This window comes from Panthera leo, chromosome F3 (assembly GCF_018350215.1).
Source record: "Panthera leo isolate Ple1 chromosome F3, P.leo_Ple1_pat1.1, whole genome shotgun sequence".
NCBI lineage: Eukaryota > Metazoa > Chordata > Mammalia > Carnivora > Felidae > Panthera > Panthera leo.
In genome coordinates this window covers 66,490,205-66,512,742 of record NC_056696.1, presented here as the reverse complement: position 1 = coordinate 66,512,742, position 22,538 = coordinate 66,490,205, and the positions used below count along the sequence as shown (strand labels likewise).

At 46.8% G+C, this 22,538-nt stretch overlaps 1 protein-coding gene across 2 annotated transcripts in view; it reads right to left on the bottom strand.

Moving 5' to 3' along the window:
* Positions 1 to 17,989, bottom strand: part of LOC122212432 (Fc receptor-like protein 2) — a 43,182-nt gene extending 25,193 nt beyond the window's left edge. The window contains exons 1-12 of one of the 2 annotated variants that reach the window (XM_042926343.1): positions 17,822 to 17,989; positions 16,423 to 16,443; positions 14,217 to 14,489; positions 13,683 to 13,967; positions 11,955 to 12,242; positions 11,283 to 11,561; positions 10,889 to 11,002; positions 6,421 to 6,448; positions 5,328 to 5,413; positions 5,022 to 5,087; positions 3,363 to 3,394; positions 1,275 to 3,279 (exon numbers count right to left, since the gene is read on the bottom strand). In XM_042926343.1, coding sequence (XP_042782277.1) covers positions 3,241 to 3,279; positions 3,363 to 3,394; positions 5,022 to 5,087; positions 5,328 to 5,413; positions 6,421 to 6,448; positions 10,889 to 11,002; positions 11,283 to 11,561; positions 11,955 to 12,242; positions 13,683 to 13,967; positions 14,217 to 14,489; positions 16,423 to 16,443; positions 17,822 to 17,852 — 1,542 coding nt within the window. In that variant the 5' untranslated portion in view covers positions 17,853 to 17,989 and the 3' untranslated portion in view covers positions 1,275 to 3,240. Of the gene's footprint in view, positions 1 to 1,274; positions 3,280 to 3,362; positions 3,395 to 5,021; positions 5,088 to 5,327; positions 5,414 to 6,420; positions 6,449 to 10,888; positions 11,003 to 11,282; positions 11,562 to 11,954; positions 12,243 to 13,682; positions 13,968 to 14,216; positions 14,490 to 16,422; positions 16,444 to 17,821 lie in introns of those variants that run through there. The other variant, XM_042926344.1, reaches the window with a different exon arrangement.
* Between the last annotated feature and the right edge of the window lie 4,549 nt (positions 17,990 to 22,538).

Here is a 22,538-nt window from a genome sequence, read left to right as displayed (position 1 = left end):
TAAAACTGGTTCTCTTAATTGAACAGAAGGAGTGTAGTGTCCCCTCCCCCCAAGAAAAGATTTAAAGCAAACTTTAATTGTGTCCTGATTCACTGGGTGATGTCTTTATTCAAATTTGGTGGGTTTTTTTCCTTGCTGAAAGACGTGAGGGAGCTTATTATGTAACAGAACATACTCAATTGGTTAGGAAACTGCCAGATACTATTCATAAAGTATTTATAGTAGTTTGAAAATAGACCCTGTAAGTCACTAAGAAAAAAGAATTAAAAAAATGCATGAAAGGCTACCCGTTGGGTGTTAGAGTCAACGCTTCACCGCAGTGTTGGGGGGCAGAAGTCTCACCCAGAGAGCACTCCGCCCTCCAATCTGCCTCTTCCTGTCTCAGCAGTGTGTATTTATGATCGTTACTGTAAGCTTTTGTTAGGCACCTACTTTCCGCCCGTTTATGTATTTCCAAGGTGAGGATTAGAGAGAAGAGCCTGAAGCCATCTTGTCCACAAATGGAAAGTTTTTAATGGAAAAGAAACAAAACCCAAACGCTAGTGAAACAGAAGAGGTCTGTGAGCCAGGGCCCTCTGGGTTTGATCCTGGCTTCCTCACCTAGAAGGCAAGGGCGACGAAGATTACTCTTTTCTGCGAGGTTGCTTCCCTTGTGCTCTGTGATGCAGTGCCCGGGACGCTGATGGGCCCTTTGCACGACCACTGGGATCTCTCGGGAAAAATTCTGCCAGGTTATGGTCTGACTCTGAATAGAGCCTTAGGTTTTGATCTCTCTCAACTGTAACACTATCCAAAGTGTTGACTTAGAAACAAGGATATTCACTGCAATAGTGTCTATCACAGTGAGTGACTGTCATTACCCCAAACGAGTAATTTACAGAACAAATTACCATGTATCCACACGTACAAAGCAATGCCACAAAGATCTTTGATCATTTATTAGTATGAAAACATCACAGAATTTTTTTGACTAAAAACCGATGACAGTAATGATTCCTTTAAAATCACATATTTATGGGGGCGTCTGGGCGGGTCAGTCAGTTAAGCATCTGGCTTTGGCTCAGGTCAAGATCTCACGGTTCAGGCTCTGTGCTAACAGTGCAAAGCCCGCTTAGGATCCTGTGTCTCCCCTCTCCCCGTCTCTTCCCGCCCCCCCCCCCATTCACATGCTCTTACGTTCTCTCTCAAAAATAAATAAACATTTAAAACTAAATCAGTAAAATCACCTATTTAGGTATATGAGAGCACATCCATAGAAGACATTCTGGCTGATGGATCTTGAAACCCTAGTAAAATTGTCTGAGTGATGGAAGTAGGAGTGAGTTTAATGGTTATCTTTTTCATTGTCTGTATTCCCAGTTTTTCTACAATGAAGATCTATTACCTTATGTATTAAAATCCATAGGTTTTGGTGGCTCCCCTCAGCTCCAAGTGTCAGCCCCTCAGGTTGCAGAACAGGTCGTAGGCATGTGTGTGAAGTGTGTGGACCAGAGGAGCGTTAAGTGTCAGCTCTTACTCAGGCAGTCCCCGTCTATGGATCAGCGTGGCCACTGGCTACTTAGCCATTGGAACAGACCCTGGTAACATGGAGGGATTCCTGACCTGACTGCCTAGAATTTCCCACTGGTTCTCGCAAGCCAGAAATAGCTAGATAAATAACTTGTAATGAATAAATGTGACTTAGAGTGGCTTAGTGGGAGGCTGAGCAGAGATACATCAAATTACCTAGGTCCCTATATATAGTCTTGGTATGTTCCCTAGAAGTTTTCACACCAGAGTTACTATTAATCACGAGGCTGTGTATACCCTCCAGGGATAGTTGGGTGTAAAGAACAGCGAGGAGAGGTTCATCACTGCTAAAATGGTACCAGGGTTAACGGTCAGACTGAGATTACCCTCACCCTGTCACAATTAGATTGTTGGGATCATGCTAATTCTCAGTCCCTGATGCTCAGAGCTCAGTAGTTTGGTGGTCTTGCCAAGATTGCATCGTTGTCTCAGCATAAAATTGAAATAATCATTGTAACCATTCTTAGTTATTTATTTTTGTCTGATACGCTTCAAATTTGATGTGTGTGGCTTATGAAATATTCCAAATTATCTCTGTGTAGATTAATGATCAAACCCAAGCCTGCAGTCAATTATGTCCTTCCCGTTGGTGACCTACCTTTTTCAGGGAGTGGATTATAAGAGATGCTAACCGAGGAGGTATTTCAGTAAAGATTCTGGTTGTATTTGATAGTTATTTTGTTAGAGATTCTCATCTCAACGTTTTGAACTTTCTTTGTACCGGGCTTGAGGCTAAGTGATCGTTATGCATATTTTATTTAAGGAATACTTCTTTAGTGCTAACAATGCCAGACACTGTTCCAGGTGATTTATGAACATTTAATCCTCATAATAACCTGTAGGTTTTGCCCATTTAAAGGTGAAGAAATGGAGGCACAGGGAGGTTAAGTGGTTGGTTCAAGACCATGTGATTAGTGGGGGATGGGGTTGGGACACTGCCCCAGGCAAAGGGTCCCAAGGGCTGTGGTCTTCTTACCCCTTATATGAGGGTGCCAATGAATGTAATGGCCAATGTCCATTTCAAACAGATGTAAATACCCTTGTTGTTTTTACATCAATGTGAATTGATTACGTTACAATGAATGTAACGGCCACTGACCATTTCAAACAGAGGTAAATACCCTTGTTGCTTCTACATCAATGTGAATCAGAGTACAAACCAAACATTCAAGAATGGACAAATAAAGCAAGCTCATTCAAGATGCTGTTCCCTCCCACAAACTCAACCCTACATTCTCACAAAAGCAAGAGAGGATTCATTTAAAACTTGAGAGGTCTGTGGAGACAAAGGACAATGAGGTCCCAGTTTGGAAGAGAAAGCAAAGCCCAGAAATGGATTCTGTTCACATCATCTCAGAGTAGGTGTAGGCAAAAGCTCGTCTCTCTTGTTCATTTCTCTTTCTCAACTCTTCGAACATTGAACCTTAAGAGCAGGTAACAGAGATAATCTCACTGCACGGTATCTGGGGTACAATAACACTTCAACCAATGTTGAATGAACAGAAGGAGACATTGGGAAAGAACATGATAACAAAAATGGCAGCCTGCTCATCCCCTGGAGCACATTCTGTCTGTGAGAGGTCATGAGGGTTGGGCGTCTTTATAAGGTTTTATGTAGCCTTTAGTGCTGTTCCATCTTTGTTGGTGATCTGCCCCGCATTCCTCCAAGTGTTACATCTCCTTCACGCCAGAGTAGATGACGTGGGGGTCCTAGGAGAGATGCACAGGTGAAGGAAGAGAAGGAACACGGTGGAGGGAGACAAGATGGGGAACCTTCCAGGAGTCGAGCTTACCTTGTTCTCCAAAATTGTCCTTCTGGTGTTTTCTGTGGAGGAAAAAATATTACTGAGCTCTTGGGTTTCCACTTAGACCTCATTCCCAGACTTGATGCACCAGAGCACAGGATGGCTGTTCTTAACGTGTAGGTTTCCAGCTTCTTCCGCTCTGATGTAAACTCCATGCCTTAATGTTGTCCCCTCTGAAGTCCTTCTAAGACCACCCATGCTCTAAGCCCTCCACCAACCCTTGCTGAACAAAATCCTTCTTCTCTTTGATGCAACTTCTGTGGATTATTGACAATATTCTGTGAGGGCTCACTTTCCCGTCATCTCTCTATGTTCTTCAGATAACAACCACAGTGGTTCATGCTCCATAGAGAAGGAACCAGAAGACCCAGATAAGGGGGGTGGGGAGATCCTGAGTCACACCAGCTTGAGGGCATGGTGGCTGCTTCTTTCTCCCTTCACTGCAGGTGGGCAGTGTGGGACTGAATCTCCTCCCTGCCCTTGGTCACCCATCAACACCTGCAGGGAAACCGGCTGTGCTGCTGGTGGCCACTGGCTCCTACAGAAGTAGCTGGGAGCACAAAGCCCATGTTTGAAGACTGCAGCTTCAAGGGCACTGTGGCTGCAGCCTGAAGGACATGGCTCTGAACAGCTAAAGAACCACTGTCTCGATCCTTGCAAGGCTGCCCGTGGCAACGCACATTCTCTAGATTAGGATGATTTGTTCAGTAACACCTTCCATGTCACCTCCACATGGCAGGTCCTTTAAAAGAGGCTCTGCAATGACCCTCTTCAGCTGGGACAATTCCCCCTGGGCTTTAGCTACCATACTTCAGGGATCCTCACTCTTCAACCACGTGGATGGAGCTAGAGGGTATTATGCTAAGCGAAATTAGCAGTCAGAGAAAGACAACTATCATAGGACTTCACTCATGTGTGGAATTTAAGATACAGAACAGATGAACATAAGGAAAGAGAAGTAAAATAATATAAAAGCAGGAAGGGGAACAAAACATGAGACTCTTAAATACAGAGAACAAACTGAGGGTTGCTGGAAGGGTTGTGGCTGGGGGGATGGGCTAAATGGGCAAGGGGCGTTAAGGAGGACACTTGTTGGGATGAGAACTGGGTGTTATGTATAAGGGAGGAATCTGGAATCTACTCCTGAAATCAGTATCACACTATATGCTGACTAATTTGGATATAAATTAAAAAATAAAGATATAAATAAGTATGTAAAGTCCCCAAAGAAAGATTGAAATTTGAGTAGTTGAGTACTTTCGTTAGTATTAATAATGAAATTTGACTTGTTGAAATGGATAATGGTCATATTATGCTCAACTTTAAAAAAAGAAAATAAAAAAATAAAAGATATTCTCACTCTTACCTGACTTGATTTTTGTATCCCAGATCCTCCCTAATTGTCTATTCTCAACTGACCATCTGTTTGTGTGTGTGTGTGTGTGTGTGTGTGTGTGTGTGTGCGTGTGTGTGTGTGTGTTTTAATTCAGCTTCTCCACAAGAACCTTCCTGCAAATATCTCTTGCTCCCTCTTGGGTCTGCAGATTTCACATCAAGGGCAAAGATTGTATTAAAGCCTCCACTGCACATCCGGTCCCACTTTCTTGGGAAGATGCATCTGACAAGAACCACTCTGGAGTTTCTCACCTGAGTCTTCTGGTAGCTGGATGCTACAGACAAAGGAATAAACCACATCCCCATCTCCAGGGTCCACTGCAGGGAGAAGACAATGGTTCACAGGTGTCCGTGGACAAGGGTTCAAACTTCATATGTGCCTTCCCAGTCCCCTGCTCCGTGACTGTCCTCCCAACCCCAGCATGATTCTGAGGGTCGCTTCTTTATTGAGACTGGGCCTCTTGGAGGCAGGGCGTCCAGACCACCCCATGGTTTTCTCCACCTGCTTTCTTCCCTCCCAGCCGCAGCTCTGGAGCCCCTTCTAGTGGGGAGACTCACCATTGACATAATCTGGCTGCAGGTCCTCGATGGCTGGGGATGGGTTGGAGGGGGTGGACGCCTGAGAATTTGCACTGGGAACATCTCTAAGAGAAAGGAAACTCACTACATGACAGTTTCCAGGGAAAGAGCAAGAACAGAGAGGAGGCAGGCTGGGGAGAGACTGGGGAGAAGCCAGGAAGATACAGCACTTGGCTCTGGTGATTTGGTGGCCCTTTGTCTAGACTCTCAGGGGTGGTCTTTCAGGCGTCACTTCAGGGGGGCAGGCGGAGACAGGCCACATAATCACAATGTCCTTTCCTAACGACTAAGCCAACCAGGCACCCCCACAATGTACTTCTTTAATAAGATGGCCACTCTGATCTGGCAAAAATATTCTATTCCTCGTCTTTAGCTTTTTCAAAAGTTATAAGTAAGATAATGATATTGCCCCTGCTTTAATTTTTTTTTTCCTATAAACTCTCCTTAGAACTTCATCTGTGTCTTTCTTATCAGTTTCTCTCTCTCTCTTTTGTTTATTGTACACATCTTATATTCTCCATGACACAATATGTCCCCTGCGGAAATAAATCTCATTTTATGCATACTTTCACACCTTTAAATATCTAACAAAAACTTGCTCACACATTGTAAGTACTCCATAAATAATCTTGGTTATGTGAATTACGAAATTCACTTAGAAATATCGAATCCTGGTGTGCCTGGGTGGCTCAGTTGGTTGAGTGTCTAACTCTTAGTTTTGGTTCAGGTCATGATCCCAGGGTTGTGTTGGGCTCCACGTTGAGCTTGGAGTATGCTTGAGATTCTGTTTCTCTCTCTCTCTCTCTCTCTACCCCCCCTCTGCCCCTCCCCTATTCATGCTCACTCTCTCAAAATAAAAAAATTAAACAAGAAATACCGAATCCTATGAAGATAACACCTAGAATTGTGGCCTGAGACAGCATCCTGATAGCAGAAATGTAGTGAATAGACACGGGTGAGTGTCACAGAGAGATACTGTGTAATTTGCGCAAGCAGAAGGAGCAGAAAGTATTTAAAATTGTGAATGAGGAAGGTCTCTGGAGTTCCCAGTTTCAATAGGAAAAGTTCTCACCTGAGTGCATTAGTGACAGAGTGTCTTCCTGAAAATCAGATGAAGGAACATTCATTTTAGAGGAGGAGGCTTTAGCTCTTAAAACTCTCACCCAACTTAATCACATGTTGTTACCGGCAGGATGTAGGACACAGAGTAGGGATCCAGTTATATTGTGTCCTGATAACTACTTGTTCCCTCCGACGTGGTCGGTTGGACAATCCATTCTTTTTTCCCCACTGATTTGACATACCACTTCAGACGGCAAACCCCACGGGCATGGATCACTGTTTCTGGATTTTTTTATTGCTGTTTTGATTGTTGCAAAAATATATGTTAACTGCTGGTGACTTTACTGCTTTCCTTATTTGGACTTTGAGGGTTCTCACTTTTTAGATGTTCTGATATTAGCAACTCCAAGTCTAAAGCAGTGGTCTTGGGGTAAGGCTTGATGTTGACATTCATAGGACCCAATGGGCCCTCCTTTGCACCGTTTAGCTTTTCGGGGAGATGTAGAACAAGAAACATGGCGTCTCAGCATGGAAGTATGGGCTGTGTCACCAGAGGGAGTCTTTACAGTGTCAAGAAACTCTTTCCTGGTCCTTCACCTAAGAGCTGAGGGGACAGGTCCACATGGATGGGAGCAGGGACCACTACAAGGGACACAGTTAGTCTCAAGGGTTGCATTGCACTTGGGGGTATGCCCACTGTGCCTCCCATCAAACATTTGTAATCCCACCCAGAGCCCTTCTGGTTTAAGTGCAGCTCAGCAAACATGAAAAACCTCGCCTGGTAATACAGCCAGCGCTCCAACTTTATCAGGATTTCAGGAGACAGTGTTGGAAGGCTAACCTAAGTGTATTCTCCAAAGAGAATGAGGAACTAATTTATTTTCTTCAAGGAAAGGAAGAATGACCTCAGGATTTTCTACCAAGCCAAACAGTCACTCAACCATAAGGCAAGGCACACATATCTTCAAACAGTATGAAATCAGGGTGTGTGATCCTAGCAACTCCTTACTGAATACATTATTTTAAAAATGGATTTAAAATGGACTTCTTAAGCACTTTTGAATATTAACAAAAGTCGATGAAATCTTGGCTTCCAAAGAAAACTTCAAAAATAGTCTATAAAGTGAGTATGATATCAACAATCTTAGATCTTAGTGGAGCAGATAATTCACAACAAAACCATGAAGAAACCTAGATGTGTCTATAACTTGTACATTTAAGGGAATTAAGTCTTAAGGTGCTGAGTGCATGGATAAATATATAAGACAGAGGAAAGCAAATACATTAAATATCTGATTTGTTCTAGAGAATAGGACCAACGGGAAAAATGCTGCAACTAACAAAAGCAGAAATTTCAGATTTTGAAAGCAAACTGGTAGATGAAATAAATGATTCTAGGAGCTTCACTTTTCAATCCAGAGGATGGATATGCTGTGCCATTCAAGAACGTGAACGAGAAAGAACGGAGGATGGGAAGCGAGAAGAATCACAGGGAAGCACAGGACTTCATTCAGTTCCAAGGAAGGAAATTTGGAAGCCTGGATAAAACAGGTACTTTTCTAGGAAAAGTCCCCAGAAGATAAAGGAAACGTGAACAGAATGTGGCGTCAGGATGGGGTGTGTTCTGCTGCATTAACAAGCGAGGCTCGACTTGTGGGGGATTTGCGTTTGCAAATTTCCCATTTGTGCTGCAGACCTGTCAGAAGTCTGCTGGTGGGGGAGTGTCTGTCACCACAGTCACTCAGGGACTGAGGCTGCCAGAGGCCACACCAGCCGGAGACACTGTCCGCTCAGCATGTGTGTGCCTGGTCACCGGCACACGGGAAGGAGAAGGGGCATCAGCGCCTCACTCATAAATACTTCTGACAGGAAACAACATGTACTGCTTCTGCGGACCTGTCTCTGGCCACATGGAACTTCAAGGAGACAGGGAAACACAGACTGTCCACATGCCCGGAAGTAAAGGAGGGCTGGGTGAACATTAGCAGCGTCTCTCACAAGATTGGTTACAAGAGCAGAAACAGAGAAAGTTCCAGAAGACCTGCTCCCCCAAAGCCCCACCAGGCGAAGGTTCCATAGGGGAGCACGTAGACTCTTTAAAAAAACAGATAATTAGACTGCTATGTAAACTATTCTAGAACATACAAAACATATAAAAAGTAGGACAACGTTGAGCTTCCTTTTGCAAAAATAGAATAACATGGAGTACAAAACCTGGAAAAGATCATGATAACGACAAAGCTGGCAAATGTCACACATTACCATCAAGGAAGAAAACTTCAAAAGAATGCTAGTTTTTCTTAAAAATGCACCATCAAAATTGGGGTTTTTATCAGGAATGCAAAGATGAGTCAACATTAAGTATTCTGGTATAATTTAATTAATTGATTTAATAGATGAAAGAGAAAGATTATATTATTATCTTCACAGGCACTAACAAGGTATTAGCAAAAATTAAAAGTTGTTTCTGAGAAGTAGTCTTGATAAAGTAAGAAAACTGGAACTTCTCTAGAAGGAGTATTTGAATATAGTATATAGCAGAGAAATAACTAGAAAAATTTCCCTCAAAAACAAGGGCTAGACAAGCGCATTCACGTAACATAACATTTCAGAGGCCCTTGGGCATATAATTAGATGTGAAAAATAAATTGCTTAAAAATTGGAAAAGAGAAAGTAAATGTTTTATTTCTTTGTAGATTGTTTCTATATTAAAAAAAACAATAGTATATTGGTGTATAACTTGAAAGAGTGGGAGAATTCAACAGTGGATGAATTAGAAATTATTTTAGAAAAACAACCTCCCTCTTCATAGACATATGTTTATCAGTTAAAAACCATAGCGAAAGAAAAAACAATATCACAATTCCTTAGTCTTAGATGGTCTGTTTAAAAATATAACTTCCGCTGAACTTGAAAAAACTGAGCTACATTTTCACCATCTGGAAAAGGAATGACTGATGACTTTCCAAAATTTCTCTCACTCGGTGGTAGTTGATAGGTCTAAGGAACATTTTGTAGGAGCTTAAAAAGTTTATCTTGCGACTCTGTTGTCGTCTATGCTTGTCCTGTATCTTACAGATTAATAAATGACACCTCAGGATGCCTGGGTGGCTCACTCGATGAAGCGTCTGACTTCAGCTCAGGTCATGATATCACAGCTCGTGGGTTCAAGCCCCACCTTGAGCTCTGTGTTGACAGCTCAGAGCCTGGAGCCTGCTTCAGATTCTGTGTCTCCCTCTCTCTCTCTCTCAAAAATAAAATAAATATTTTTTAAAATTTTAAAGAAAAAAATGACACCGCTGGAGCTGGGGAAACTTGCAAGAGGAGAATTGTTCAGGTCAAGAGTCTCTATGTGCAGGCTTGAGGCTTTCTGACCAGGCCAGTGTGGACACTGGATCTTAGCTCTGCCCTCTACTGGATGTGAGCACCTCGGCCCACTCAACTTCCCCAAGACTGTTAAACCTGGACCATGATGCATACTTCCAAATGATTTTTTTATAATTACACATAATATGTGTAAGCTCGTCATACGTAACAGATGCAATAGTTGGTCATTGGCAACGTGTTTTGGCTAGCAGTATGCTGGTAGGGATCAGTATGAGCTACCCCTTCGAGGAGTTTCCTAAATTCTTGGTCTTAAAAATAACGTTACAAAGATAATGCACGGTCGTGCTAACACGGCAGCGGCTTTATGGGAGTGTTGGTTATGGAAGGTGGGGTCTCGTGCTTCTAGGGATGGTGGAGGAAATGGAACTGGCCTTTTTTCTGAGAACTGGAGATATTGGACAAAATCCTGGCGGAAGTCTATGCACTGGTGTTGAAGAGGGGACAGGACAGGGAAGAGCCTCCCAGGCCAGGTTGGAGAGGGGAGATGCTCCAGGAGAGAGGCCTAGGTCTGGAACTGCTGGCCCCCCATGGCACTTGCTTCCGGAAGTCTGGTGGGAGGAAGGCAGGGACTGGCATCGTGGTGATTCGTGTGGAAATCTAAAAAACATGGCTGCGAGTTCTTTAACATTTAGAGCTGTCTTTGGAGTGGAGACTGTGCCCTCTCCCCTTGCATCTGGGCAAGTGTTAGGTACGGGACCTGATGAGATTGTGGTGGACATGCGTGACACTGTGGTCTGAAATTAGTTGGAAAAAGACATTGCAGACTCACTACCACACTTGCTTCTGAAGCAGAAGCCACCATGTAAAACTGTGACGCGTAAAAAGAATTGATGAGATTTGGGGAGCTTCCTTCCCTCCTTCCTTCCTTCCTTCCTCCTTCTTCCTTTCCTCCCTCCCTCCCTTCCTCTCTCCCTCCCTTCCTCTCTCCCTCCCTTCCTCCCTTCCTTTCTTTTTTTCTTTTCCTTTCTCTCTCTCTCTCTTTCCTTCCTAATTTCTTAATTTCTCAATTCTCCTTTCCTGTCCAATCTCTATCAGTAATGGAAAAGTTCACAGCAATAAAGGACAATGAAAACAAACGGTAGATGACCAACCGGATGTCTTGTGGAACCTGCAGTAAAACAGCAGAGCAGCACCAACACAAGCAGGGACACCCAGCAGCCCGAGAGCTCTGTCTGTGACATATTCTTCTCTGTAGCTGCGGGTCCCTGAGGGAAGAGACCAGCGCGTCAGCCTCAGAGGGTAAAGGCTGGAATCCCCATCAATACTATGCAGGAATGGTGGTCACGCAACGTTATCTAAGTGTAACGTGCACTTTCCAGGTTAGTGTGGAGAAAAAGAGGCGGCCAGGCACCGAGACCACCTTCTCCAACCTCCCACCACCTAGACCTCCACCTACCTTCCGAAACCCCAATATGGTACCAATGAAGATGGATGGGGCAGAGCCACTGGTCATAATGCTCCTGTATCCAGGGACCATCAACCCACCTGAGAGGCTGAGTGGCACCACCTCGCTGCGCTGGGCCCCGAGACCATTGTCGGCCTCGCAGGAGTAGTTTCCAGAATGTTCTGCGGTCAGAGACAGGTTGAAGGACGCTCCTCCTCCAGAGGGGGCTGAGCTGTTCCCCAGGGGGACGTCCTCGTGATAAAACCGGTACAGGATGGGGGGAGAGCCCCTCTGGACCTCGCAGCGAAGCTCTACCACGTCCCCCTCCACGGCCTGGGCCCTGGGTGCTGTGATGGATAGGATTGGGCGGGACGCTGGGACTGAGGGAGACAGGGAGCCGTGGACAGGGTTTGTGAGGACGTGGCGGACACAGACCCCCAGACTAGGACCTCAGCAACGGGCCTGGCCTCTCCGACCCTCAACAACGTCTTTAAGAATTTGGGAGAAAATCAATTCTGGGGAATTATCTGGAGACACGGTCATGTGTAATTCTCAGCGTGTGTTTTTCTAATGCCAGTCCAGCCCCCTTTGTAATTCCCTTCTAGGAAAAGAAAGACATCCACAGTTTAACTTGCAAGGGTAACCCATCCTTCCATTGCTGTTGGTGTTGCATAGCACCGACCCCTGGACCCTCCAGCCCCTTCCTCGGGACCCCCAGGACTGTGGCCTTGGCTCTGGGGTTTCTGTCTGGGCTGAATCAGAGCGCAACTCACTTCTCACAAGGATACTCAGCACCTTGCTCTGGATGGGGCCATGGCCGTTGTCCGCTCTGCAGTAATAACGGCCAGCATCGCGCTCCTGCACGGCTGGGACCTCCAGCTCCCCCGACAGGGAACGCTGGGTCTTCTTCCCCACGCTGGTTCCTGTGGCCTCTCTGTGCCAGGAAAATGTGATGTTTCCTGTGCCTTCGGTCACAGAGCAGAGCAGGACCAGGTTCCTTCCTTCGATCACCTGGCCCCTGGGGACCCGCATCTCTAAGCTTACGTTAGAGACAGGCACTCCTAGACGGACAGAAGATGGCAGGTGAGAACCTGACCGCGGAGGACTCTGGGACCAGGTGGCGCAAGAAGTGGGTGCACGGGCGTTGCCCCCGTAATCCACTGTAAGTACAGAAAGGTGGGGGATCCGCAGCGAGTGCCCTTGAAGAATGTGGATAAGACACTGCATGACCCAACCCCAATCCCACCTAATTTCAGGGCGTCACTAAAGAACGTGTCATCTGCTCCACGAGACAGGAAGCATTTCTGGGGTGGGGGGGAGGAGTCGCTGTCCAGACCAATGCCTTGAGCACAGAGTGAGGGGGTCCCGGTAGCATCAGTCCTACCTTGGAAGAGACGCTGCTCCCACTAACAATATCTGTGACCATTCCTTCGTTATTCCCAATTTCAAGGCTCAACACGAATCACCACCCCTCCTCCGACTGCTTAGTTCACTCTGATTTCTGCTTTCTCTGATGCTTCGCTTAGCCGCCTTCACTGGAGCACCGTGGTGCCTTCTAATAAACCAGCTTGGGTTGAAAGCCAGCATGTGGGGCTGTAGACAGAGCCACTGTGGAGCATGTGCCCAGCCCACTGCTAAATGCAAAGGCACCCAGGGATCATTGAAGGCATGACTGATGGACATTACTTTAATAAAGAAGAGAAAGATTATAAGGAGTGTTTAAAAGAGAAGAAGAAAAGCCCCAAATGGAGTATTTGTCCTTCACTGACGGCCAACTGAGACTTAATTATGGTTTCAGCCAATCCTAGGGATGTGACTTTCTAATGTTTTTTTTTTTAAGTTTCTGTATTTTGAGAGAGACAGAGAGAGTGCAAGCGAGGGGAGGGGCAGAGAAAGAGGGAGAATCCCAAGCAGGCTCCACACCATCAGTGCAGAGCCCATGGGGGGCTCGAACTCACAAGACCGTGAGATCATGACCTGAGCCGAAATCAAGAGTCAGACGCTTAACCCGCCGAGGCCCCCAGGTGCCCTGGCAATGTGACCTTCTAAAAGTCAGTCTGAAATTCCTGGATCCACACGAGGTCATCTGCATGATAAAACGAAAACCGAAAACCAAAAAAACCCCTGCAGTTTCCTCCCCACAAAGATGTCCCGGACCTGAAACGATGCTTTTTAAATTTTCTCATCACTCCCTGGCCCCACCTCCTGCCTATAAAAACCTTCCGCTTCGCGCATCTCTGAGCATCTCTCCACAGGCCGGCCGGGGTCCAGCTGACTCACGAATGGCTTGATAAAGCCAATTCAGTCTTTGCATTTGCTCCATTGGATTCCGTTTTTCAACGGGGGCTTTGTCCATTTGTCATTTTTACGAAATGCCCATTTTCTAGCTCAGTTCCCACTTTCCAGAGGGACAGGAGCTGCACAAGCTCCCGAAAGACTAGGCGTCCGGAGAGGGGCTGAAGGACCCCTGTCCCCCGGTGCTCAGACCCACTGCCACTTACTCCGCACGTGAATCTGCGACTGGAGGCTCTGTTTTCTGACGCTGGGAGTCACTGTCTCTGCCTCGCACCAGTAGGACCCTGAGTCTCCACTCCACATGGCAGGGACCCTGAGCTCTGGGGAGCTGCTCCAGCCGGACCCCAGGGCTCTGCCATCTCTAAAGAAGCAAAATCGGAGCTGGGCATCTGACCTCTGTGGAGAAAGCTTGGTCTCACAGGTCAGCGTCACTGGGTTCCCCTCGATGGCCCGGAAGGGGCTGACTGTGAGCACAGGGCGCGGAAATAGCTCTGGAAAGAAGGGTCACAGTGAGGTCCAAGGTTCCTGCTGAAAAGCCACCCCAGCAAACAAGACATTCAGACCAGCCGTGTCACCCAACACATGGTCTCCCTTCCTGCTGTCGGACTACAAGACTCGGGTTCCCCTCTGGTCGGCGTGCGGGGGTGGGGGTGGGGGGTCAGGTGCCCCTCCCAGGACCTGCCCTGCTCTGTCTGCTACCCTCCCGTCCAGCCCCTGTCCCGCAGGAGGGAAGACTGTACCTTGAACTTCAATCCTTACACTTCTTGAGGTTTTTTCCTTTTGGAAAGGAAAGATAGACCAAACAGGAGAAACAGCACAGTGATAAGTGCCACTGTCACTCAAAACTGCTCTTTGGATAGAACAGTTGGAGAGTTTGCTTGAAAACTGTAACTCTTCTCCGTCCTTGTAATATGACACCCTCTTGACTTTCCACCTGTCGTTTTTCTTCTGGCATGTCAGATCTATTCTGTCTCCTTCAAAGACGGCAGAGGGAGCCACGAGGGTCAGCCAGTCTGCAAGAGAAGGGGTGAGGGGGACGCAGATGTTGACCTGTCTCTTTGCTGTTGGGCAGCGAGAGGGTGTCCGTGTGGCCCCTTCCCCTTTCAGCAGGATGGAGGTTCCAACTCGCGCCTTAATTACTCGGGGCCGCCTCCTATGTTTGTCCTGAGGGGGTCTCTGAGTCAGCTTGGGCTGCTGTAGCAAAATACTACGCGTTGGGTGTCTTCTCGATGACAGACATTTCTTTCTCCCGGTTCGGGAGCCTAAAAGTCCAGGACCAAGGTGCCGGCGCAGCTGGGTTCTGGTGGGGTCCCTCTTCCAGGCTGTAGACTGCTGACTTCTTGTGTGTTTGCACGCGCAGCTCTCCGGCCGGCCTCTTTTTCTGAAGGCACTGATCCCATCACCAGGACCCCGCCTCCATGACCTCATGACCTCCCAAGGGCCCCACCCCCACATACCATCCGCTGGGGATTAGGGTTTCAACATGCGATTTGGGGGGTGGGGACTCAAACATTCAGCCCATTGCAGAGGTCTCAGCGTAAACTTCTTTTTCTACGTGGATGCGGGAGCGTCCTGCTGGTGCTTCTCCTGCCCGGCTCTGTCTATGGGTGATGTCACCCGGGGGACCATTGTCCTCAGGGGACACTTTGCTTTCCTGCCCCCTCTGCTTTTATCCAGCCTTTAAGGGCCCCCCCGCACTGTGCTCTGAATTCACATTCTGCCCTGTCTTCTCGCCTTGCCGGAGGAAACCGCCAGGGAGCCCAGATCACGGGGGAGTCAACTGGCTATTGGAATGGGATCCAGCGTCTCAATCCTCAGAAATTGCCCCCTTGAGCATTTTCCAGAAAGTTTCCCCATCCCTTCAATGAGTAACAAGGTGGAGCTGACCTTTAATCCAAGGGTCAGCTCTTAGGTGACTGACTTTCACGAGAAAAAAAGTCATTGCCAAAAATAAGCGTCCCCTGGGGCCGTTTCTCCGTACCAGACCGCGTTCAGCGTCTGGGGCATTTGCATTATATTTTAGGGTTGTAGTTGAGGATTCCCACCTCCAGGTGAGAAACTAAGCTATATCTCAACACAAATCTTCTAACGCTGTTCAACTGTAGCAGGACTGGCAGAATCTGGAGGTGCAGTGGAAGGAGGCAGAATTCGGTCACGTAAGAGACGAAGCGTCTCCTGAAACACGGAACCAGAACCCGAGCCCTTTCACAGGAGTTGGATGAAATTTGGACGACGTGTGACTGGCTGTCCATGCGGAGAACCAGATTTACCTGTTGGGCACTGGGGGACAATCTGGGTTATAAGACGTGGAGTTAGAAGGGCAGACGAGGTGGGTTGTGGAAACTATTAGATTAATTGGAGATGTTTGCCTTCCTGCAGTGACAGGGGCCGGATCCCCCGGGGACTCGGCTGTGGGACTTATAATCAAGCTGATTCTTAAACCACGGGTACAGACTTCATCCAGAAACGGGAAGAATTCCCCGGGGAGAATGCTGTCGGGGGAAGACAGACGAGAGTCTGTCATCCCAGGACGGTTCCTTGGGGCCCCGAGAGCCCCTTCCACCGGTGGTGGCCCTGGCCGGAGAAGCATGATGGCACAGGACCGTCCGACCACGCAGAAGCTCTTAGCCAGAGCTGTGAGGACCTTCAGCCGGACCTTGTGGAGGAGCCGGGGTCCCAGGGCCTGGAGAACCATCCTCCCACATGGGCCCGTGTCCAGCCTGCACATTTCCACACGCCTCCCTCCCTGCGGGCTGTGGCCACACGGCGCACGCGGGCCTGGGCAGGCCGGGCACACCCTCCTCACCCGGCCAAGCAGAGCAGCCACGGGGCAGGCTGTCCCAGGGGAACAGTGACACCGGAACGTCTCTGAGGCCTCTCCTTGTCCTACTCTGCAGGACCTCGTGGCACCCGGACCCCGAGAACAACAGGCCAGAGGTGACTCACCTGATTTTCCATCGACTGGAGCTGTGGGGACATCAGAAACCTGAGGTTAGCCCCGAGCGTTTGCCCCCACAATTTAGAAATCTATTATCACTCGGCTAGAGTGCCCCCAAAGTTCCCATCACTCCCTTTTCTGTCCTGTACTCCATTATCACCAACAATCCCACCCCCCCAACCTCAACTGGCCCCCCCCCCCCCCGCTCATGTCACATCCACAAGGCAGGTGCAAACCCATCCCTGGACCGAAGGGACCACCCGAGGCACGTCCCAGGGATGGACGCTGGGTATCCAGCCACTCTCTCCTTTTCCTCGTCCTTCCCCCGTCCCCGTCGACCACCTCCACACCCGGTGTGTCGACTACACCATGACACGGCATCCCGAGTCACCAAGAGTCCATAGGGAAACACGCCCAGTCAGAGTGAGTAGTGTGAGCCCTGAAAGGCGGGGGTTTTCTGTTGTGTAAAGCCTGACCTTGTGCCTGACTTAAGCTTTGATGCTAAGGCACCCATTTCAAAGACAGTGACGGCCACAAGCTGCAGGCCAAGAGCCGGTCCCCTCCCTCCACTCTGAGGCTCTTCTGTTCTTGGGGGCTCGGTTGATTTCTGTAACTGACCATGTGGGCCACTTGGTTTATTGTCTTCTCATGCTTCAAATTCCCACTCATTTGTTTTAATTCTCCAACAAAGAGTGAGCCTCCACCCCAGGACGAGCAGAACCCCGGACCCAGGCTCTGTCTCTCCCCTCCACCTCGCTGTGCGGTCCCGGGGTGCCGTGGAACTGCCCGGCCCTGGAAGTAACAAACCTGTCATTTTTCAAAGCTTCCTGACCATTTATGCCGAAGGGCATCTTGCCTTCTTAATAAGACCCAGGAGGGCTGGACCGGCCATAACCTTGCTTACCGACAGGCGGAGAGCAGCACAGTTTTGAAAGCCAAACCCACCTTGAGCAGATTCCCTTTCCCTGGCCACGTTTTATGTGAGAGTCCTTTTACTCATTAACAAATGTTAGTGCCTCCTGAATGTGGAGAAAGGACTCTTGTTTCCCTGGTAGCAGACGGCTAACGGAGGGGCCTCAGCAAAGAGTGTCCACGCGTCTCTGAACCCAGTCTTGGAGAGATGTGTGTGAGTAGTTCTCAGGGAGGAGTAGTAAATGTTGAAATTATGAAAACTGGATTCATGAGAACATATCCCTAATTACTAATTATCTAAGATCATAAGCCTTGAACACTAAGGGCGAGGATGCGTTACCGTCTGACTTTCCCCTCGGACTCTGCTATCTAAGCTGCAAGCAGAGACCTGAGCATTTCCACTGATCCCCGGGCTCTGATAAACCCTTAGGGCGTCCAGGGGCTGGAGACCCCGTCAGCTGCCACCTCAGTCTTGATGCACATTATGGGACTCACCAAAGATGACCAGCAGTGACCACAGCAGCATGAGGACCTGGGTCAGCTATCCGAGAAGAGACGTCCCTTTGGCCACCCGCTGGAGTCTGTGTGCAGGGAATGGAAACGGCTTTTCAAAGTAAGTTGTATACAATTAGCAAAAAAAGGAAGTAGAAGGGCTTGTCGGTGTCTGGCCGCTGTCTTCTTTCCTATAGGCGCTGAGACAATGCAGATGGTCCCTCTAGATGCAAAGAAACTCCTCCTCCTGATGCTGATGACTGTTACACTCAACTTCTGTCTGCTGGTGCCTTGGACATGGCTGTAAGGGCTTTATGCTCACAGAGTTATTTGGTGCCCTGAGCAAGCTTCTGAAGTGCACACTATCCCAGTTACATGACTGGGGAAACTGAGGCCCCAGAGAAGGCAAGCAATTGACCAAGATCAGCATGGCCACTTTCCAGTAGCGACAGCTGGGAGTCAAACTCAGGAGGGCCCATTCCACAGTCTGGCTCTCAAACGCTGTCACATCTTACTGTGACACCATGCTTCTCAATGATCCTTAGGATAGTAGGGCCATTTCTGCAGCCACGCGGGGTTCTCGGGCGAAGATTTTTTCAGCCTTCCGGAACGGGATGTTGCTAAGATTCAAACCGCTTGTCCTGGTATCATTGAAAACGTTGTCTTCTTCCGTATTTCTAATCCATACTGCTCCCGATGCAGCCACACCCTCCAGGGCACGCATCCCCAAAGCCGGTTGTCACTCCCGTTCTCATCAGAGGTGGTCCCCACAGGTGTTGTGTGTAACAGTCCCCTCGGGCAGGCTGGACAGGCAGGTGTACGTTGACTTTTTGGACTATATGTAGCCTGAAACTTTAAATCACAAAATCATAGCTGTTTGTAACCTGTGGGCTGACTGACAGTGAAGCGATCATAGGCTCAACGTCCTCTGTTCAGGTGAATATTCACCATTGTCACTCACCATAAACATCATCTGTTCAGGTGAATACTCAACATTATCACTCACCACAAACATAGTTTCCCTTTGGGACACGTTGGTGTCGTATGTGATGTCATACATCGTATCATCAAAGCTTTGCTTATAGCAGTGGAAAAAAAGTGCTGAAAACGCCCAAAAAGGCAGGTAAAAAAAATAAATTATATGTCCGTGTACTACCGAGCAGCCACTAAAATCATTTTGTACAATATTGAATAGCAATAAAAGTCGTTCGTGATATACTGTTAAGGAAAAAGGGCTGCTGAATGCGATTTACTTGTACATTATCATCCCCTCATTTGTCCAATAAAAATGTGTGGGACTATAAACACCAAAAGTTGGTATAATCATATTTGAATAATGTAATTAAAGGTGGATTTTATCCTCCACATTTTGCTTATCAGTGTGTTCTAGAATTCTTATATAATATATAGATTATAATTTATATTCTACATATATAGAATATAATTAGAATATAATATGGAATATAAGATAGATTATATGTTATTATATATTATTATTTAGTATATAGAACATATAGAATATTATATATGGAATATTATGATATATAATATATTACTATAGATTCTGTATATTTACAGAACATAATTCATAGAATAATATATATTCTATGTTCTATATAATAAATATTCTAGTATATATATATAAAACATTATATGTTCTAGTCTTCTATATATCTAGTGTTCTAGTATTCTTATATAATATATATAAGCATATGTTTATTTTACATTATGCATTAATGATATATTAATACATATTATAATCATGTAATGTGTAATTCCAATATATAACATTTATTTTAGATAATATACATTAAAATAAATGTTATATGTTATAATATATAATAAAGCAAGTAAACACTATATAGTTAATATATATCATCTAAAATAAATATTACATATTAATATATAATATACATTATATAAAGTAAACATATGCTGTTTACGTATTTCTAAAAAATTCGTAAAAAATAAGGCCCAGTGTTTTTGGCCTCTCTCGCCTCAAAGTGTATCAAGCAATGCTACTTTAGCTTTCTGCAGGGCCAATGGTCCATTTGTATTTGGAAGAAGGTGTTTCTCTCCCTGGGACAGAGCCGCTCACCGAGCTGCTCGTCCAGCCCTTGCCTGTGGAAGGGCTTCTAGACGGTCTGTGGCTCCTCCTTGTCCTGCCCAGTCAGGACGGCACAGGATTCTGAAGGACGACAGTGAATTAAGGAAGAAAATACAGAAAAAGGTGTCTGCAAAAGGTGGAGGAAGAGCTGGTGATAGGTATTGGTTTTTCAGACTTCTGAGCCGATTTTTCAAAATATTTGCGATTCCATTCTGTCCTGTATGGGAATGGGGCCTCTGGAGTTGAGAATTAGTTCTTTTCCACGGCATTTTCAAACGGGAGGGGGTGTGGTTTGTGTGCCAGTGAGTGATGCAGGGGAGAGAAATATGCCTTGTCACAGTGAAGTAGGGGGGCCCTTGGGGCGGCAGCAAGTCCTTAAGATGATAGGCCTCTGGGTGCTCTCACAGCTGACAGATGGCAGACATTTGCATATGGGCGGCCATGACCTAGAGGCACATCTAAACTCAGATGCAAACTAGGGGCCGCAGCCAGAGGTGAGAAGCTCAGTGGTTCATTGGAGAACAAAGTAAATTCATGTTCAAGGTTACAGTGGAGGAAGTGAAACTGGGTGGGAGGCGTGGGGGGGAGGGGGACATTGGCCAAAAGGAGAGATAGAAAGATCCTTGTGCGAGGATATTTGGCCACTGGCAAGATGGAGTCACAGGTGCCACAGGGAGGCAGAGTTCTATAAAGACTCGAAATCCTCTCGGATAGACCAGGTAGACTCTTGGCTTGGAGATTCTGAGGGTTGCAGCATACACAAGGGTTCTCTGTCAGACGCAGAGCAACAGTGTCCCTGTCAACTCTGTCCAGTGTCTTGGAAGGGACGTCAGGTACAATGCCAAGGCGGGTGTGTAGGGATTGAGACAGAGACAGAGTCTTCATGAAATACAACTCAGAACAAAATAAATACCATCTCCCATTTGAGGAAGTTACTAGGATAGTCACAATAAGAAAATGAAGCTGGATAACTTCAGAGGTCTCTGTTGTATTTGGTTGACCTTGGGGCCACAAGGCCGCGATGACCGAATGAAATGTCACCACGTATGCGATCTCTTATCACAGGAATTGTTGTACACATGGTGGGAGACATGGTCATAACTCACAGCCATTATCATCATGTGGTAGGAGTTATGGTAGTCGTTTCAACCATCACTATAATCATCTTGAACAACATGGCGTCTTCGTTGGATGGGGTTTGACTTAGAAATATTATATCCAGGGTAAGAGATATATTCTTTTGGGGGTGCTAATGTTTGTTGCAGCAGAGCTGGCTGGTGGGGATCTAGACGGTATCTGTATAGACATTCTCCAGACATTAGGCAGACCCTTCTGCCCAGAAGAGTCTCTACAATGCAATTCATTAGTTCCTAGAATTCTGTTGGGCCCTCCATAGTCCAGAGAGCATGGCAGGGAATTCAGACCCACAATGCCTGGAAACTGCCGTCCGTTACCTTCCTGGCAGATTAGAAGGTGAAGATGTCCCAGAGACCCAGTTTCTCCCAGAATTACCCACGTGTCTTCTCCAGGCAATCTCAGTCACCCACGCGTCTCCTCCAGGCAATCTGAGAAGGACAGGGTAAGTCTCCGTTCAGGTAGTGATTGTTTTGGGAGACTGGACTTTTCAGAGCTCAAACTTTTCTTCTTCATGAGGAAGATCATCTTCTTCAGGGTCAATAGAAGCTATTATAAACCCCTTTTGAATGAGGCTATGCCATTCCCATGATGGGGAGTAGAGGCAAGCCCAATCTTGGTGTCTGAGAGGAGACAGAGGCACAGGGAGACTCAGCGAGGCTGTTGGTAGATGTCTGAGCAGCAGGGAGCAGACCTTCCTCGGTGTGTGAAAATCCCTCCTGCTTGGTGGCCTGGGTTTGCTTGGGGTGGGGGAGGGGTGGCAGGTGTGGAGGGGCCCCTGGGGATCAAAGACAATTCAATTTGAAGCTTTTATTTTCTGTTTTAATTGCCTATGTGTGGGCTTTCCAGAAGGTGGATGGTTGTCACTTGTCACTTTCCAGGCAGAAAGACCAACAACCAAGGGGAACTCTGGACCACAGGGGACCCCCTTGGGACATTGAATACACTGACCCTTTGATTGTACTTCCGGCTTTTGGTCCTGATTTCCTGCCAAGGGATTTGCTCATCTCACGTGCCCTGCTAACAGCTCCTTCTCACCAGGAGATGATGATTGACCAGTCCAAGGAAGTGTGCATTCACTCACTCCTTCATTCCGTGATGGATAAATATTACATAATTTTTTAAATGCATCATTAAACAGGTAAAAGAAAAGGGAAATTCCTCCATTACAGATAAGAAGATAAAGAGGAAGTGAAAACAGAGTATTACACATGTAAATTGACATTTCTGGTGCCATGAGGAGAAAATATTACATGAGATGATTTTTATGAACTTAGCATTTCATCCAGGAGGAACCAGGAGACAAAATCATGGGCCTGTGAAAGACAGAAGCTTGAAACTAAAACACATAAAATCTGGGCCATCAGAAGGCTTTCCTCTTAATAAAAGAGTGGTTTGGTGGGGAAAAATTTCACCCACCAGCACAGAGATGACAGTAACCTGGTCTTTCTATGAGCTCTGGGGGAAAATAGACTTTCC